The sequence below is a fragment of the Sturnus vulgaris genome, chromosome 6, assembly GCF_052056855.1.
Source record: "Sturnus vulgaris isolate bStuVul1 chromosome 6, bStuVul1.hap1, whole genome shotgun sequence".
In the NCBI taxonomy this organism is placed as follows: Eukaryota; Metazoa; Chordata; class Aves; order Passeriformes; family Sturnidae; genus Sturnus; species Sturnus vulgaris.
Window position 1 is genome coordinate 4,990,199 of NC_142248.1, and position 19,854 is coordinate 5,010,052.

General features: G+C 47.4%; 1 protein-coding gene and 1 long non-coding RNA gene across 2 annotated transcripts; both read left to right on the top strand.

The window, feature by feature from the left end:
- Positions 1-1,547: 1,547 nt before the first annotated feature.
- Positions 1,548-17,394, top strand: LOC148223293 (uncharacterized). Its single transcript, XR_015804407.1, has 4 exons — positions 1,548-1,726; positions 11,784-11,875; positions 12,779-12,938; positions 13,588-17,394. It is a non-coding gene; the product is annotated as an uncharacterized LOC148223293 (long non-coding RNA).
- FJX1 (four-jointed box kinase 1) lies at positions 3,553-5,794 on the top strand. Its single transcript, XM_014873518.2, has one exon. It carries the CDS (start codon positions 3,553-3,555, stop codon positions 4,837-4,839), a length of 1,287 nt encoding a protein of 428 aa, XP_014729004.1. The 3' UTR covers positions 4,840-5,794.
- Positions 17,395-19,854: the final 2,460 nt, after the last annotated feature.

Below are 19,854 nucleotides of genomic sequence, written 5' to 3' on the forward strand. Positions count from 1 at the left end.
GGAGGCGTTATACTGAAGCCTTGAGCTGTGGGAGAGTGTCACACAAAGATATGCAATGTTAGCACAGGCCAGAACTTGCCTGAGCCAGAGGGTGCCTACTCATGGCTGGAACATTCCTCCCTGCAGAAGGCTACAGATGCATCCCCTCTGTCAGCTGCAGCTCCTGCCATGGAGGAGGTCCCTCCTCCCCTGGAGAGCACTGGTGCACCTCTGGGTGCTTTGGAGGTGCTAAGTTTTGGGCTCTGGTGCAACGCAGACTCGCTCTGTGCTCGGTTTTCCAGCCTTCCCTGCCCAGCAGAGACTGTTAGCTGGGGCAGGGCCACTCAACTCCAGCATATATACAGTGTCCAGAAAAAAAAAGTCCCTGTCTGCTTCCCCACGATCCTAATGTTATCAAAGCCCATTAGAGTTTGGCATTTGTCTTGAACGCAAAATAACTTTCACTGCAGGGGAGAAATCGTCAAGTCTCTGTTCAGTTCCTGTTTCTTCTCTCTCTATTGGGAGGAATTGCTGCCTGCAATAACAGCTACCCCTCATCACTTAGAAGCTGGGTACTGGGCTGCCAGGAGGGGAATTAGGGAAATAAAACCTTCACTAGACTAAAAACAGTGTGAAACACCAGCAGTCAGGTATTCTGTGAGCCTAACTTTGCCAGGCAGCTAAAATCAAGTTAATATAAGAAACGACATGGGGAAGCCAGAAATTATTTTGTTATCTTTCTTCTTGCTAGAATGCTGGGCCTGGACAGTGGCCAGCACTCCCTTCCCCAGTACAGGGCTGTGAAGCCTGGAGACTTTCCCCTTTATCTCTGAGCTGCTTATTGCAATGTCTGCAAAGCACTAACAAGACATCTGATTGACCCAAATATATCAGTGATCACAGTTTCAGGAATGCTTAACATGCTGTAAATTGAACAGCTTGGCTGATGTTTAACCCTCTACCAATTGTCTGGTTTTAAAAATATTGCAGCTTATAAGCAGGATTATTAGCCAAAGGGCTGGCTCAGCTAAACTCTGGCTTGTACTCCTTTCAAAGAGTGTGGTTGGGAGGTGGAGTATTTGGGGGAAGTGATGTTTTCCCAGCTATTGATTTAAGGATGTAGTCACAGTACAGCCTGTTGATTAACTGCCTAGTTTACAAGAGGCAAGCTGTAATTGAAATTAATGTCATGCATAACTTGGAGGTTATGTCCACCTTAATATCAGGAAATCTAGTGTCCTTATCCATGGCAATGTTTTTTCTCTGGGGGGAATTCCCAGTGCAGACACTCGCAGTCTGATGCTCACTAGAAGTGTAAGTCACCTAAAAAAACCACAAATGCATATAAAGCAAAATACACGTCCAACTAACGTATGGAATAGAATTAGTTTTTTGCTTTCAATAATTCTCCAGCAAGGTAGGAGTTTTCTTAAACCTATTTCAGGCTAGAAAGTGGCAGAGAACAGAGGCAATTCTGTGTCATTTCTTTGGTAAAAATACTGCTGGATAAAAGCCTCCTGCTCAGAGTAATGGTACTGTTCTCATCAACCACTGTGAAGTGTAGCAATCACCAGCTCCAAATCACATACTCGGTGCTCACCGCGCAGCTCGTGTGGCTTCAAAGGGTGAAAGTGTAAAGCATCATCTGGCAATCAGGCTTCAGGGTCGGAACCGCACGAGATCCGAGTTCCTGGGCAGCAAGAGGAATGTTTGACAGCTTGTACTGCCTTTGAGGGGATCCAGGCTGGTGAGTATCTCTCACTATCAGCATTCCCGGTGCCGCGGTGCAGCGCGGAGCCGGGAGCGGCAGGAGGTGCTGGTGCTCTGCCCGGGAATTCGAGGCAGAAGATAGGGAGAAAAGCGAATTCAACTTCTGCTTTTTTTTTTCCCCCCCTATTCTTTGCATGGTTGGTTTGTGATGTTTTGTGTTTTGCTTTGGTTTAGTTTGGGGTTTTTTGTTTGTTTTTTTGGGTGTTTTTTTTGTTTGTTTTGTGGTGGGCGAGCTGTACGCGTATGTATGACTGTGAGTTGCTATGGTATATTGGAAGAGTTTGAATGTTTTTAACAAAATTCTGAAAAAGAAAGAATTCCCGAATTTTTATATTAAAAGATAGTAAACTGTATTCCATCAAACCTGGAAGACTGGAGTGTGGCTGAAAAACAGAGTTGTTGTGATACTTGAAGAGAGCAGAAAGAGTTCAAGAGACGAGAAAGGAATTTTTTTTTCTTTTGCAGTATTTAAGATTCTGAGTGCAGTGGTTTTGCTGAGCTGATCCAACTCCAATAACTACTTTGGAGGATAGCCATGGCAATGATAGCAGAAGGGAGAAGTGTTTAATCTCGCTCGGCTCACAAACGTGTTCTTCCCAAGAGAGGTCCCCAGTAAAATACATAAAGAGCAGAGCTTAGCGTCTTTGCCTTGGGAAGGCAGAAAAATTGAAATGGGGAATAGAAAAATAGCTACTCTTCTAAACACCTCACAGGGACACAACTTGACAAGAAAGGCTGGCTGTGGCTCCCTCGGGCAGGATATTCCGAGAGGCGGGTTAACCCCTCTCGAGAGGGTTAAAATGCCAGGAAAAGCCGGTTCGCACACTCCGTGACACCCCGGTGCTTGAGCACCTCGCACATCCCAGCGTGTAAGGACGCGAAGGGCGCTGCCCTCCGTGCCGGCGGGCCCCACCGGAGCGGGAAGAACAGGTGATGCTCCGTGGGGTCTCACCCCCGCACCAGGTCGCTGGCGTGATGTCCGGCAGGGAGCCCCGGCATCACACGGCGGTGTCCGGGTGTGTCCGGTTCCGCTGCCGGGCGGACAGGTGTGTGTCGAGGTGTCTGTCTGTCCGCGCAGTGCTCGTGTTTGCAGCGATCCCTTTGTGCAACCACCTGCCGGCTGCCGGCCCCGCGCCCCGGGCTGTGCTGAGGGCTGCTGGAGCGGATGGGGTGCCGCTCTGCCGCTGACCGCGGCGCGACCCCGCCGTGCGCCCGTGGGCGGGAGGCGGCGCGGCCGCGCCCGGGGCTCCGCGGCCGCCCGTGTACCGGCGCGGGGGGCGGCCCCGCCGGCGTGCGCACCGCCTTCCTCTTCCCCTTCCCCCTCCCCGCTTTCCTCCCTCGGTGTGCAGGCTCCTTTGTGCTGCCTGCAGCGGCCAGGAGGAAGCGGCGGGCCAGGCGCCCGCGCCGCAGCGCTCTCCCTTCCAGCGGGCGGGCGACCGGCGCGGCTCCCACGCCATCCGCGACCCTTCCGCCTCCTCGACGGGGCTCCCCGCCGGCTGCGGGACCGCCAGCCCCGCCGCGCGGGCCATCGCCGTTTTAAGCGGAGAGCCACGCCGGGGACGGGGCGGGCCGGGCGCGCCCCCCCGGCTCCCCCACGTGGTGCGGTGCCCGTGTCTCCCGGCCGCCGGCAGAGCTGGGCGCACACGGCGTGGGGCAGCCGCCGGGGCTCGCCTGCTCCCGCCGCCGCTCCGCGGAGAGCGGCAGATCCGGCCCGCGGCCATGCGCCAGCGCCGCGCTGAGCGGCCGAGCGGCGGGGCTGCACCGCCGCCGCGTCCCGCGGTAGCGGCGTGAAGCGGCGTGAGGATGAAGCGGGCGAGGCGGGCCGCGCCGGGCCCCCTGCCCGTGCTGGGGCTGCTGCTGCTGGGCGCCCTGCCGGGGCTCTGGACGGTGCTGCTGCGGCGGGAGGCGGCGGCGCTGCCGGAGCCGCTCCCGCCCGCCGGGCAGCCCCCGGGGCGATGGGGCTGGGGGCGCTCCGCGGCAGCGCGGGGCGAGTCCGGCGGCGGCGGCGGCGGGCAGAAAACTTTTCGGACGCTGCTGGCGGTGCCGGCGGCCGCGACGGGCCGGGAGGAGCGGGACGGCGAGGAGCGGCTCGCTGTGACCGACTCGCCGCCGCCGGCCGACACCGCCTCTCCGGTGGAGCGGGGCATCTTCTGGAGCCGTGAGCTGGAGGAGCAGGTGCCGCCGGGCTTCGCGGCGGAGGAGGCGGCGGCGTGGCTGTCGGCCGCCCGCGCAGCCCGCGTGGCCTCGCTGGAGCGGGGCGGCTGCGGGCGCAGCTCCAACCGGCTGGCGCGGCTGTCGGACGGGAGCCGCGCCTGCGTCCGCTACGGCATCAACCCGGAGCAGATCCAGGGCGAGGCGCTCTCGTATCACCTGGCCGGGGTGCTGGGCATGCAGGAGCGGCTGCCGCCCATGGCCCTCGCCCTGGTGGAAGCCCGCGGGCGGCAGTGGGAGCCGGTGCGCGAGGAGCTGCGCGGCTCGCACTGGGCCGAGGGCGCCGTGGTCAGCCTGACCCGCTGGGTGGACAATCTCACCGCCGTGGTGGCCCCCGCGCCCTGGGGCGCCGAGCCCGGCGCCGGCCGGCGGCTGCAGCCGCTGTCGGCGGGGGAGCTGGTCGGGCTGCCGCCGTCGCAGCTGGTGGAGCTGGTGCAGTGGAGCGATCTGATCCTCTTCGACTACCTGACGGCCAACTTCGACCGCCTGGTCAGCAACCTCTTCAGCCTGCAGTGGGACCCGCGGGTGATGCGCCGCGCCACCAGCAACCTGCTCCGCGGCCCCGACGGCGGGCTCGTCTTCATGGACAACGAGGCGGGGCTGGTGCACGGCTACCGCCTCCTCGCCATGTGGGACCCGTACAACGAGCCGCTGCTGCGCTCCGTGTGCGTGTTCCGCGAGGGCACGGCCCGCCGGGTGGCCGAGCTGCACCGCCGCCGCAGCGCCGCCGCCGAGCTGCGCCGCCGCTACCGGGCCCGGGAGCCGCTCTGGGCTCGCCTGGGCTTCCTCTCCGAGCGCCAGGCCGAGCTGCTGCAGGCCCGCGTGGACTTCGTGCACCGCCACATCGCGCACTGCCGCGCACAGGCCGCCGTGCTCTGAGAGCCCCGCGGCGCTCCGGCTCTGCTCCGCTGCCGGCAGCGCGGCTGAGCTGCCCCGGCAGCCGCTGCTCAACCCCGCCCGCCTCCTCGGTGCCCCGGGGACGGCGGAAATAGCGGGCGACCTGCCTGCCGGGGCTGTCGAGAGGAGCGATTAATTCGCTTTGTCAACATCTCTGAAGATGCAGAGCGCAATCGATATAATTACGGCCAGTTCCACTCCAGGACTCTGCCCCCAGAGTTGGAAAAATGAGAGGGTTCAGCATCTTCAGTGCTTTCCTTAACTCTCTTTGTGCACTCGCCCTCATAAGAGACCCCATAGGAAAGCAGCCGTCTTTTATCTGGATTGGGGTCGAGTAACTTTTTTTCCTTCCAACGAAGGCAGGCGGAAAAATTTTTTATATATTATTTTCTTTTGCAACGGCATATTTAAGTATGAATGTTGATGTTCATAGACCAAGAACTGAATGCACAATAGGGGAGCCCCTAACTAGCAAAACTGCCCTATTTATGAAACTTGTTTCCTACCAATTTTCTTTAACGAAAGTGAATCTTTCCACTGATTGTTAAATCTTGTTGATGAGAAGTGTATAGGAAGCCCATATTGCCTTTGTTCTTAGGTTTTTTGTGGATTCATTGGGTTAAACTGTTCTGATTCTTAAGGGTTTGTTTGTAATCATCACCATCATAATTTCATCTCACCAGTAAAGTAACTGACTAATGGGTGGCACAAGAGGATCTCCCATTTTAAAAAAACATTGCTATGTGCTAAGACTTTGACACGATAGTTAAAGTGGAGGAAAAACTGTTTCATGCACTTTACTTTGACTTTTTAATATTTTTTTTATAGAAGACCTTTTTATTTTACAAAGTCTGCCTTTTATGTACATTATATATGTTCATAAACTTTTCTGTAACATACTAAAGAAACTGATATTTCAGTAAAGTGTGTTAATGTATTGCCTTTGTGGCCTGGATGTTTGCCTGAGCTTTGGCAGGGAAGTGTGCATCTCCTCTGTCTTTCCTGGTGGGCGATGGAGGCCACCACTTCACAGATTGTCACTCCACTGAACAGAATGAAGTTTTACTCATTCCCTCTGAGGCAAAGAGGGGTAGAGTTAAGCTTTCAAACACTACTCTCATTCCTAGGTGTCCCTGAAAGGGGAAAAGCTCTTGGTGTGGCTAAAGAAGTGTGAGTACTTCAGCTGAATAGACATTTACCTGATTTTCAAAGGCTGAAGTGGACTGCCTTGGCTAACCCCGGGATAACTGAAGCAGTTAATTTCAGCAAGCCCATAGAGCTGGTGTGGGCTAGGTGCTGTCAGCCTTTTTGGGTGCTGGGACTGGATACCAGCCTGCTACAGGTCATGTCAATTGTCCCTGCTCCAAAGGGATGGCAGTTGCTTTCAGTGGTGTTCATGCTGTCTTCTCATTTTGGTTATCTTTGCAATGAGGACATAGAGGCAGAATTGAAGAACAGAAAAGCTTTTTAATCATGCTGAAATAGTTGGTGGGGTTTTTTTTCCTACAGAAGTTCTGTTCTAGGTAAGGTATTAGCAGTGTACGTACAAAATAAAATATTGGCATCTCTCGCTTGCTTTTTTAAATATACCAGTATTCATAGAAGAGGCCATTGTATGGCTCAGAATAACAGCCAGAATAAGGACAAAGGATAAACTAATCCTTTTAAGACCCCAAATGCCAGTATATATCCTGCTATAATCAAACAGCAGCATAATCCCTTCTACATCTGGACAGGCAGCTCTTGATGAAGGCAGCAGCATGCCCCAGTGGCTGCTGTGCACGTAGGTGCTGTTTTCAGTGTCAAGCACTAACCCTCCCTTGAACTCAGGGAGGGCTGTGCATTCCTACCTGCAGGAGGTCTTTGGTCTATTAATATTCATTATTTAGATTAAACTTCACATAAAGACAATTTTCGTTGGCCGTTACAGTGTCATAGGCGCTTTTGGGGGGGGGGGTAATTTTTAAAACAAGACAACAGTTTCACAAAAAAAAAAGGTTGATTAATTAAGTATGTTAGATATTGCATCTTTGTGTATGAGTATTTATGTCGAAATGTCCCGGCAGCCTGCAAGACTAGCTTTCATTCAGCTGCTGAACTGTCAAGGCTCTCTATTGAACTTGTATTTATAGTTCACTGCATTTATCTCTACGAACAATGCACAGAATCCCATGTGACATTCCCTTGTCATTTACATGATAATACACAACTTAACTGTAATTCTTAATTCTTCCTTAGCATTGCTTTGTAACTCAAATGCAGCAGCTTCTGTTGCATTCACCTCGTGAAAATATATTAAAATAATAAACTGCTGGCATACATTTTAAACCACTGTGAAGAGCAAACTGCTGTGCCACAAGCATCTAAGGTTTTATTTCTGTTTAAGTACTTCTATAATTATGGCACAACTGTGGCTCTGATGGCTAATGGGAAGTAAATCTCATTTGCAATGTCTTTAGAGAAAGAGCCTAGATAATTACCTCTTTCGAGAAGAAACATGATTTCCTGTTTGGTGACTGGTAACTACCTCAACTTATATATAAGTTACATGTTCAGAAATGGTGCAGTTGTAGGTTGGTGTGAAACTAGAGATGCTGTGCTAGGGAAGCAGTGCCCTGTGAAATGTGTTCATTCAAAAAGGATGGACAAAACTAGCACAGATGGATGATGATGCTTCACTTTGTTACTCTGTTTTATTCTTCTGGTGCAGATCATCTTCTGTAAAAGCTTTGAATTATCATTATATTAAGGCAAACTTACTCTTTTCTGTGTGATTTCTTTAAGGCAAAGAGTGCTTTGTGAATTAGTGGTCTCATACACTTTTTGCACGGTTTTTTAGCTCTATATTCTGTCTTACATTTGACTGTCCTCCTGCAGAACCAAGGGATGAAACTGTAAAACTTGATGTGGTGTAATTTCAGTGGCACTCATCTAAGTCTGCTAACTTCCAGCAGAGTTTCCTTTGAGTCAGAGTAATCAGACAGGCAAGGAAGGCCATTGAGACCCGGAAGACTTCAGAACCTAAAGTTGTGAGTAGAAGGTTGTCAATAGCAGGATCGGCAGGCTCTGGCTGTGCATTGCCAGCAGCTCTTTAGCTGAGGCTCAAGGAGTTGTCTGCACCATCTGTATCAGAACGGGGCTGTAGGGCTTCAGACCTCACTCAGCAGGACACTTAAGGATGCACTTCCCACTGCTGTTCACAGGCTTTCCATAAAGTATGTGTTGAAAAGGTGGGCTGCACTGGTGCCCTGGTCAAATGTGGCCTCTTGCACAGATCTGAAGAGGCTGGGTGGGAGTCACAGCCCAGATGTGGTCTGGGTCTGTCCCAAATGTGAGACGAGGTGCTTGACTAAGTAAAGTAGGTAGGGGACCTAGATGCTTAACTGATAGCATAAAGTTCAGGGGGAAAAAAAACCAAACCAAACCAAAAACCAAAAAAGAAAAACTCCCACAAAACAAAACAACAGCAACCAAAAAAAAAAACAACAGCAAAAAAAATCCAAAACAAAAGAGGAAAAAGTATCTAGAGAGGATGTCTTTAAATGCACTGCATTCAGTTCTGTATTTCTGTATGTTTCCCCAGTTAAATTCAGAATTACTCTACTGATTTTTTCTTGCACTGGAATCTGAGGAGGCTTCTAGGGATAGGTGGTTGCTGCTACTCTCAGCTTGAGTTCATAGTCACTGGGACAGTATCTCCATACACTAACACGGTGAAGGGAGGACCGAGTTTCTGAGAGCTAAAGGATGTCAAAATTGTGCTTGTCATGGCTACTGCACCTCCAGGATGCACCAAACAGCAAAGCCTGTGAATTCCGTGGGGTTCCCACTTGGTGAAAAAAGCAATAATGTTGTTTGCAGCACAAATCTCCTTTGCTTCTGTTTGCTTGCATCTGAAGTAATCTCCAGTATGGATTTATTTTCAGTGTGGATTTCCCTGTGAGAATTTCCTTCACAGCTTGGGAAACTCTTCCCAGGTGCAAAGTTCCCTTGCCTCTCACATAAAGCAGCTGCCCTGGGGATGGAGCTGTGTTGACCTCTGGTGCCACGCTTCAGTGCCCTGCTGAGGCTGTGTCAGCCCATTCAAAGATTGGGGAGATAGCTCGGGGCCAGTGGAAGACAGTGAAAATGCAGTTAGTAACACTTTGGCTCACTGGTCATACAGCGTGCTCTTGACATCACCAGCGTATTTTTTTGCTTTCCCTTTGAAGTTTGATGCCTTTTTTTATGTTAATAAACTTAGAATTATCTCACTGACATTACTAGGTGGTCCAGGACTGTGAGATATGAGATTATAAAACTTAATCCCATTTTGCATGTTATTCCTACTTTGCAACTACAGCATGAAATTTAATCACTCCTTCAGAGCTGTGCTCCCTGGGTTAAATGTGGCAAAGCTCCCAGGAGAAGGGGGTGAGCTGCACAGTAAGCAGTGCCTGCCAGGCACCCATAGAGCTCCTGCTACTCTCAGTGACCTAGAAAACCTTTTACTTACCTTACTTGGGTGCTAATATGGCTCTCCCTTCTGAAGCAATGCATGCTCATCTGAGCAGAAGTTCCTTCCCAATGGGGTGACTCATGTATTTTATTGTGAGTCAACTGGTGTTTTAACAAACATTACCAGTCCCACACTCAGGGACTGTTTAATCTGAGTGTACTTTGGGTATGGGGCAGGAACAAGGTGTTATACCTGTGATGTCTTAACACCCTCCTGTGCTGTGGCTTCCACTGCCTGCTCCAGTGCTGGACAAGTTTTTGGGAAAGAAGGACACACACAAGCCTGCATGAATTGGGACTGCTGCTGTGTGCAGGTGTGAAGGGAGCTGTGCAGATGAAGGAGACTGATCCCATCTGAAAGCAAATCAGTGCTGTACTCAAGGAAAAGAGCTCTGGCTGGATTATTGGAGGATGAACAACAATAATAGGACAACAAAGAGGGTCTGTTTCAAATGGATTGTCTGGTTTTGCATGATTCTGCTATTCAGCCACTTCCTGTGGGGTTAGGGTTGAGGGGTTTGTGTGTGTGGCACTTGCTCCATTTCTGCAAGAAAACAAACACCAGGGAAGACTGACTGCAAAACACAGTGATTGCTGATGCAGGGAAAACTGAGCAGATATCCTGAAGACCCAGACCCTTCCAGCTCCTATCCCAAGAAGGGGTACACAGGTAAGGGGGTTCCAGGTGGAGTACAAGCGGTATGCAAGCTGGTTACAGGGACAATTAAGACGGGGAGATTTAAATTGCACTGCCAGGGTGTCACCATGTTCGTCTAGCCTGGGCTTTTTTAAAGTGACACACTGTCAAGCCAGTCTTTGGTGTCAATCCAGCAGAATGTGTTTTATAAGAAGTAGTCAAAGGCAAAAAAATTAAAAAAAAAAGAAAAAAAAGATGTTGAGGCATTTTAAAGCAGACAACTTCCATCCAGATGCTGGGACCAAGAAGCAGACATTATTTGATGAAATTGGATGGCTGCAGAGATAGTGTCCCCCTCACAGCCCCTTTCTCTACCTTCTGTGACAGGTTTCTTGCAACAGCCTCTGAAATGGGCCTTTTTGAGGCAGTCTGTCACAGAACATATAGAAAAACGTGTACCAGGAGATTTTTGGCACTCCTGGTACAGAGGACCTGCCTGTTCCCTGTGTAGACCATTGGCAACTAGTGATATTGAAAGAACAGGCTCATTTTCAAGAACTGTCATTAAATGTTTTTGTTAGCTGGTGGATTTCAGCTTGTGCAACATTATGTATCCTCGATGATTTTTATTGCTTTCAGCATTTTATTTAACCAATTCAATATTATTTGCCAAAACTCATGAAGTTCTTTCCCCATTCTGAGTTTTGAGCAGTTCACTAAAAATTCTCTTTTGATGCCATGGAATCCATTATATAACTTTATATGCAAGTATATAACAGTAAAGGTTTTCCCAAACTACTTAGACCAGAGGATGGTGTGAACCTTGGGGCATCCTCAGATCTTACACCTGCAGCTCTGTGATGGATTAAGAGGTTTGGGATCAGTGTGGTTTTGTGTCAGGAGTGAGGCTGAGATGGTTTCTTTGCTGCTGCCACTGGCTGCTCCTTATGTTCCCCAAAAGTACATGCAGGAGTTAAAATTACTGTATGGTCTGTATGGTCTGAGTTGATTTTCCTGTTTTGACTAAAATGTAGCTGAAGGGCTTTGTTCCCAATAGTATCTCCCAGAAAGCAAAAAGGAACTGTTTTAAGTGTTGATGTCCATCATGTCCTGCCTCCCACCACCTACCCCACCCTAAAAATCTCTCCCTTCTACCAAAAGCCTTCTCCCCTCATGGTGGGATTTTAAAAAATGCATTGCAGTGAAGCCAGAAAGGCATTTAACTCAAGTGATAGCAATGCAGTAATGCCCCCCAGTAATGAGGTGAGGAAGAAACACATTTTTTTATGAGTAACTCCAACCCCAGCACAAAAGAAGGGAGGTGTATTTTTGCATAATGTATGTTTCAGTCAGAAAAGTCATATTTTTTTAATGTCCCTGTTTTGCTAGTTTCCTTTTTGTGTCCTTCTGAGGGGTAAAGGGCATTAATAAACAATGGTTTCTAGCTGCTCTTCTGCATATTTTTTAGCCATACATGATTTCTTGTAGGCAAGCTAGAAGTCTGCTCCTAGAATTTATTTGTTTAAGGGACTGCAGTTAGTTAATTTGCTTTAGTTTAGCTGGGTCACCTTTATCACCCCTAAAATTTTCAATGTCCTTTACTATATTCAAGCTAAGGGGAGATAATTACTTCCTTTGTTTGTTCTTTTTAACACATACAGGATTTGCTCATCAGACAGAGTTATTTTTTATTTTTTAACAGTGCATTTCAAAGTAAGGTGGCACAGATTATGGATGAACCTGGATGCAAGGATCTGAAGGATATTAATGATATTATTTCCTTTCACACCAGCTACCCCGCAAGGCAACTGCCCAGTGGAGTTATTCCTGGTTTGATAGCCACCAGAGATCAAAATTAAACCCTCTGTTTCTGATTTGTTAAATGTAAGTAACACACTAAAGTATTTTCTGATTTACAGCCCTGCAGGCATAAGAACATGAATTTCCCTGCAGTGTGGATGCAAAAACTGGTGATGAGTATACCCACAGTGAGTGTTATTTAAGATATGCTTTTAGAAACGACAAGGGGAAGTGACAGTGGAGCCTCTTGCTCCTTTCTTTGCTGACTAACCCAGCAGACTGCTGGGATCCCAGCTAACCAGAGCCACCTATGGCAGTCAGGATGGCAGGAGGTTTTGAGACCTCCTCTAACAAGAAATAGTTCAGAATGTGCCATCATCTTCTTGCTCATGAAAACAATGAAAATGAGTGGTTGGGGCTGATACAGTTAAACGGATTCTCCTGGGTTACCTTCTGTTTTTCTTTAATCACACAATCACAGAATGGATAAGGTAAGAAGGAACCACTGGAGGTCATCTACCCCAAATTACCTGCTCAAGCAGGGTCCCCTAAAGCATGTTACTCAGGATTGTGTCCAGACAGGTTTTGAATATCTCCAGGGAAGCAGACATTCTTCTTTAATAAAAAATATAAATAAGTATCCCTCCTTAGGTTTCTATTAGTGCTTCAGGTGATTATAACTAAATTAGAAATGTAATTCACTCCTCAGTGAATAATACAGATAGTTGTTTTACTTGTATGTTGCTTCTCCTAGTCAAGGTAAATAAAAGAGGCAGTCTTTGTCAATAATGAGTCTCCAGGCAGTTTCATTTCCTAAACCTCTCCTACACAATCAGGGCAGTGCAGAAACTACAATCAGTAATCCTTGAAATGAAGCTATACCCATACAAATAATTAAAATTAATCATGTCTTTTGTAAAAGAGAATATTTAGAATTTTTTCCTTGTGAATCTTAACAAACAGGCTACAATTCTTTTCCTCTTTCAGACTGTCAGGTTTAGCCCCTTTATGCTGAAGGCAGAGGAGACAACTGCTTCGTGTGACAACATCTATTTCCGATTAAACAGCACAGCAATCCCGTCTGTCTTAGCAGTGCTTTTTTGGTGACATCAGGAAGGTTGTCTCTGATCAAAGAGGCATAGTACAGGTAGGCTACTTACTGAAGTACAGATCTAAGGCTTGGCTGTTTCATGGGTGATGTGTTGATGCTTTGTGAGTGTGTGGACAGTTTGGGTTAGTATGTAGATCACTGTTGCATATGCAGTGTCAGAAATTGATGTGAATTGTGACACTAGTGAATTCAGGTGTTAGAGAGGCTCTGTGTTGCACTGGGAGAAGAAAACCCTTAGTATCAGCCCCAAACAACCATCTCCCTTCCTCTTCCTTCACCTCCCCCCTCTTCAGTTGAAAGTAGATGTTTGAGTCACAGAGCAAGCCAAAGCAAATTCAGGCAGGATCAAAACAGGTGGACCACGAAGCTGCAAGGTCTGTGCTAACCCCAGTGCAATCCTGTGTCAGCAGAGTGGCAGCTGGTGCAGAGGGTGGAGCTGGGCTCCTCCAGGAGCAGTCACCCTGTCTGCCACAGCCCCAGTCACAGCTCTGTGCTCTGACTGGCCACATCACCAGCTGTGCTGGGGGCCAGGAACTGGGACAGGCACAGCTCTCTTCCTACACAAGAGAGAAACCTGAAACAAGGTCTCTAGTAGGTACCAAGTGGCAAAAAAAATTGTTGTTATCTGTAAATTTGCTAATGCAAGGTATCTTCTTACTCCAGACTTGGTGTTTTTCCCTGCCAGGATAATTTTCAGTGACATAGTTTGATCTCAGAGGTGGGAAGCAAAAGTAGGATCCATCAAGAAGAAGAGAGACATCCTGCAGGTCAAGGATGCGGCTGTGAGCAGCTCAGCTGAAGTCTGGGGTCCTTGCCAGTGGAAAGGCTGGAATAGAGGCACTACCAAAACACAGAGGTGGGATGGCTGCTTCTGCAAGAGGCTCAGCAGAGTCCAACCAGCAGCGAAGAACAGGCTCCAGAAAACTCATCTGTTCTGATGGCATTGATGCCATCTCTCTGGAAAGAGAACTGGAGTGGATTGACTCCTCACTTTATTCCAATGCTCAGCTCCTTTTCTTTACCATCTGGGTAATTTTTGCTGCTGTCCACACTTTGCTTCAAGTTCTCAGATGTCTCTGATGTTCACACATGCTGGTACATGTTATACAAGTCTGCCTGCCCCAGGGTCATGCTCCCTCCTCTTTGCTGCTCTGCATTAGGAGGACCTACCCACACGCATGGTGCCCCAGAAACACCAGCTAGGGCGGTAAGAAACACATGACATGCTCTTTTATGTTGAGATGCAAATAAGTGTTTTCCTCGTTGTAATTTTTCAATCTGCTGTCACTTTAATGATACCCATCCATTTCTTTCAATTCCAGCAACTATCAGTATGTTCAGAGTCATCAAGAGAATTCTTTCTCAGAAAGAAAAGTATACTCACTGAAAAACTTTAAAAATTATCCTGCCTGATATGAATTACTCACAAAGCTTGTTAATATTTCAGTTCTCCGTTTGCATAATAGCTGAAAAATATAGGTGTGCCAGATGGAGTCTTTTGTGCATTAGAAATTACAGAATTTTGACTTCTAACATTTCAGATGTGCATACATCTTCCTGAAATTGTTGAGAAAGGGCATATAAAGAAAAGCATTTCCAACATCTCTGAACAACTGCCAAGAATCTAAGATATAGCATGGATGCATAATAAAGAATAATATTCATGCTTAATGATAATGACATGGACGAGTCAGAGACAATAAATTCGGTGATAATATTAATGATGTGCTTTGAACTTTTGCAGAGCATTTCATGATGGATTCAAAGCATTTTATGAAGATGAGTTAGGCATCACAGTGCTCCTGTCGCATGTGTCTTACTGCTCTAATGTTACAGAGAGAGAAACAGGTATGGAGAACCCATGAGAGGATGTTTCATGACACTGGCAGAGCCAGAGCACCCAATTTAGCAGGAAAACAAGGCCAGTGATGGGTGAGCTGCAGCACTGAAAGTGGAAGTGAGCAAAGGCAAACCTTGCACCCATGTGGCCAGGACATGGGCACAGGGTTTTTCCTACCAGCCGTGCTGTGCACACGGCAGCACTCTCTCACTTCAGTGGTGCTCTCAATGCTGCTGGCTGGCAGGAGCCTTCACCATCTGCCACGGGCAGGAGGGGTCCTTGTTCGTGGTCCCTCCAGGGACCCACTTCCCCAGAGCTGGCAGCTGGCAGCTCAGGCTGCCTGCACTGCTGCCAGGAGCTGGCAGAAGGCTCACTCCTGCTGTTTGCCTGCCCCCGCTGTTGCCGGTGATGTGGCCTCTGTGAGACCCCAAAACTGCCCAGGCAGTTCTCAGCAAACAAGGCACACTTGCAAGCCTTGCCCAGATTAAAATCAGGCTCACAAGGTACCTTTTGAGCCAGCAGAGAAAGAGATCGAGAAGTGCTGTTGAGGAGATTCCACAGAGTATTTATTTCTTCTACAAAGGGGGTCCTGGCCAGCAAATCCAATGGGTGGGGTTCTAAGGGGACTTTTATAGCGTGTAAGAGTTTTGTATTTTGCACCAATTAACAACAGAATTCTGTAACTAACCAATCTACAGAAGACTTTAGGGGCAAAAGGAGCTAATTATCTAAGAGAAAAATGGACCACTAGAATTAAAGAAAGATAACACAGGGGTCTACAAGGAGGCTAGATGCTTCTTGGTATTAGTCACTCTGAGCAAACAATTTCTTATCTAAGGTATCATCTTCCATGGGGCCCTATCTTGGGAGCTTGCCTTTTCAGAGATGGTTTCTGCTCCCTCCACACCCCACACCTCTGCCCTTGGCAGAGCAGCACAGCCACATTGCAGAGCCCCCCTTGTTTCCCAACAACACCAGACAGGCTTCAGGGTAAAGAAGAGGGATTATAGATACAAGGTTCATCCTTGCATAATTGCAAGTAAAAGAAAACTGTGGCATCTTTGTCTCATATTTCTCCCAGAGCTGTTGTGACACGTGCCTTGAAGGGCAGTGATGTGAATTCACTGGAATAACCCAACTTCAAGTACTCCTCAGTATCTGGATGACTTATTTGTCTCTCCCCCCATATTTAGACCAGATCTTTCTGTTCTTAATGAGCACAAATGTGGCATCAATGTCTCACATACCTACATCTGTTGTCTTCTGGGATCCTGACCACAGAAAAATGGCTTAATACACAGTCTTAAAGTATGCTATAAAATCTACGAGGTTTTACCCAGCAGTGCTGTATTAACTGCATGCATTTTCTGCAAAGACTGTGCTCTTTGTGCCTGCCTTTGCTAGCAATCAGATGGAGCATCTTTGGATACAGTATTAACAGGAGACAAGGAAGAAGCTCTGTGCTGGTGAAGCCATTCAGGTCAAGCTTTTCCTCTCTATGTAATGTTGAGCCAGGAATGCCAGGCTTGCAAAGGTGGGAGCTTGCACAGTGGTTAGTCCAGTGTGATGCTCTCATCCCTCTGGGGTTTTGTCTGGGCTTCCTGTAGCAGGCAGTGTCCACTCCTGCCTGCCACTGGCCTGACCATGAAATGGATTTGCTTTGCCACAGCAGGGGAACACGCAGCCCCACAGCACACCTGATTCCAAGCTATTCCTGGAAGAGCAGAGCTTTAAAGCTGAAAATTGAAAATTTGTGATTGGAGGAGTCAGTGCAGCACTATATATTAGCACAGGCATATTCACTTACAAGGGGCATAGGAATGACTTGAACAGATTTGGTATTTCCATGCCCTTTTATCATGTGGATGTGGATAGACATTCAACTAGGAAATGGTTTTTCCACTGCCTTGCTGTTGGTGTAGGAATTTGCACTTTGTGTGGATCATAATGACTATAAAATTAAACCTTAAAAGAAATGTATAGTTTTATGCATTTTACTCATACTCTATTTGTGTAAATAAAACCCTAGGGAGAAAGCAGAAGAAAATCAGACCATTTTATATTGTTGACTACCTAGCTTAATCACTGTTCCCAACTTCAGAATAATTGGGTTTGGGAAAAAAAAAAACAAAACAACAAAACCTTTATTAAGACAAAAGAATGAATTTAAATCACTAAACATAGGTGAGGCTTCTGTAGATCATCAGATATCAAAAAAACTTTATCACAAATATCACCTAGTATTAGGAAAAATTTCCAGGGTTCAGGAACACAGGAAGGACCTTCTTTTGTTTTAAACCACTGCAACTTGAAAACTGATTTTCTAGCTTTCTACCAGTAGAAGTCAGATCAGAATCATGTTTAGAATATTATTAGTCCAAAATATAAATATTTGATAATGCTTGGTAGGTTTTGTTGTTGTTGTTGTTTTGTTATGATTTTTTTGTTTATGGGGTTGGGGGGTTTTTGGGTTTTAGGGTTTTTTTTGGTAGGTATTTTTGAGTGAGCTATTGGATGGGTTTTTTCCTATAATTACTTTTTGAGACTAACTTGTTTGAATGTTTGTCTGTTGAGAGCTGCTGATGACTCTGTTAGTTTGCATTAGACTGAGTACTGTCTGCTGAAATAAATCTGGCATTCATATTCTCCTCACAGAGCCTCAAGTTTTGCTCTATCAACACTTTTCTTAAGTTCACTGCATTAAGGATTCAGTATGACAGGTTTGCACCTGGAGGCAAAGCCTGTTCCCTTCCCTCCCCTCTTTCCCTAAAACCCCAAGTCTTTAATTTTCCTTTGTTCAGGATAAAATGATATGTAAAGTATGTGTTGCCATGGATGCAAAACTGAGAGTCTATTGATCCTCCCCTTTACCAGGTAGATTTCAAGCAGAATATTTAACATCAGAGGGCACTATGGCATGGATTCCCAGACAGAGACAGATTGGGGCAGGAAGAAACTATTTTAAAATTGAAGTTCCCATAGCTCAAAAGTATCCTGGTGAAATAAAGCAACTCTTATGCCCCCTGGGGAAGCTGCTGGACTTGTTCCCCATGTGCTCGGCAGCATTCCTCTGCCTGCACTCCCTCCCCTCCTCCATGCTTTCCCACCATGCCAGGGACATGGTTCATTCCCATTTCTCCCCCAAACCCACTCAGATTTGAGCTGAGATAAGAAATTTGTCATGTATGCCCCAGATGGTGTAGCAATGGTGTTTTGAATGCCATGGGAGAGCACTGTGAAGGTGAATGCAAGTGCTGCCAGAGGATCCCCCAGTGCTGAATGACCCACCAGGGTCAAGCTGCCACCCAGCTAGGGCAAGCAGGTAGGGAGAGTGGAACACACTGCCACTCGTGGCTCAGGGACTTCAGGACACAACACCTCTGCTGCTGTGTTTTTCTCTTGCAGCACATGAGAGCGAGCACCTGGATTTTATGCACAGTGCACGGGGTAATGTTGAGCTGCTGTAAGAGGCAATCATCTCACAAGAGTGTTATCATGCCAGAGAGGGACGCAGTTGGGCTGTGGTATAAATAAATACATTTCAAAAGTGGTTTACAATGTTTCCCTAAGTTAATTTCAACCTTATTTTTTGATACTTTTTTTTTTTGCCATGGCTTCATACACTTTCCTTTCAGGAACAGCATGCTTAACAGAACATCAATTTTCCATTGTAATTACATTGCACTGTGGCCTCCACAGAACTCTGCTAAAATTGTTTTATTTAATTTTATCTAAAGAGTGTAGCGTTGCCTCCACAGACTTGGACCAAAATTGACTCATTTTGCTTCAGATTAATATTTTCCCCACAAGATTGCATTATTACAGCCTGCACTTGTTCTTCATTGCCGTAAGCACACACTTTCATCCAGCCTGGGTCATGTGTTAAATGCCTTTTCAGTTGGGCTTAAATTTTTTATTGCTGGGCAAGCTCCAAGTACTCGTGGGCAGAGCACTACCAGAGCCCTGCTCAGCAGTGCCTGGTTCACAGCAGAGGAGGCCAGAGGTGAGCACCAAGCTGAAATTAGCTTCTCATTCAGGCAGCTGAATATCTCTGTTATTGGGGCAGGGGAAGGTGAGGGCATCTGCAGGAGCAGCAGGGACCACTGTTTCCCTTGTTTCCAACAATCACCCCGTTGTAGGGCCCTTGCTCCTTTGTCATTCATAAGAGCCACTGCTGCAGAAAGGCACTTTCTTTTTTCTATCTGAAAAGGGCTTTAATAAAGCTATTGTATTTGATCACTGGCTAAGGAAACAATAATTTAGCATAATAGAAAAAGATCATTAATGTTCAATGAACCTAACACTCTGCTCCAGTTTTTTGTTGCCCTAGAGAGATGGAGTAAACTCTTCTTCCTTAATTGAAGACTAAATAGAGTACATTTCATTTTTCATTTCCAGCACTTTTTCCAATAGGCTTGTGATGTTTGCTAATGTGTGCTGAAAGGGGTGGACTGCCTGGCAGCAGCAGAGAAATTGGGTGGGAGGGTTTAGAGCACATAAAAACTCGCTTGTTCTTCATCAGACGGCTCTCTAGGGCCTTCGACTTCTTTCTCGACAAGCCTAATTTCTAAAGCCCCTAAGGACTGTGCCAAGGAGATGCAGTAGTCCATTACATTACGAAATACAGAGGAACAGAGGACAACGCTCACGTCCTCAAATGTCCCACAGCCATCTCTCCATGGGATACCTATGTCCCAGGACACCACTAAAATTGGGGTCTGGCTGGCATTTTGATTGGAAATGTAATTTTGTATGAAACCCAGCTAATTAATGCTTACAAGCGTAAGGTTTGCACCACTGCAGCTCTGGATTCAAATCCAAGGCCCACTCCCAGGAAAGCGCAGCTATTGTTCTTTGCACTGGAGACAGCTCAGGGCTGCCTCCATCTCTACAAATTGCTTCAAACACTTTAGCACGCTGTCACCTGCACTCATGTCCCCTTCTGGAGGCACAGCACAGATCCTGTCCTGAGCTCTCCCCTCACACGGGCAGGAAGGTGCCTCTGCATCTCCTTTGTCAGAATTGTTGGCTGCGAGGTTGGCTCTGGCTGCTGTGGCTGGTGTGGGAGTGAGCTCTGGCCATGCTCACCTGTGTAAGACGAGGAGGTGAAAC

Excerpts from the sequence above, each read along its gene's own strand:
- FJX1 (XM_014873518.2), top strand. The coding sequence starts at position 3,553 with ATGAAGCGGGCGAGGCGGGCCGCGCCGGGCCCCCTGCCCGTGCTGGGG.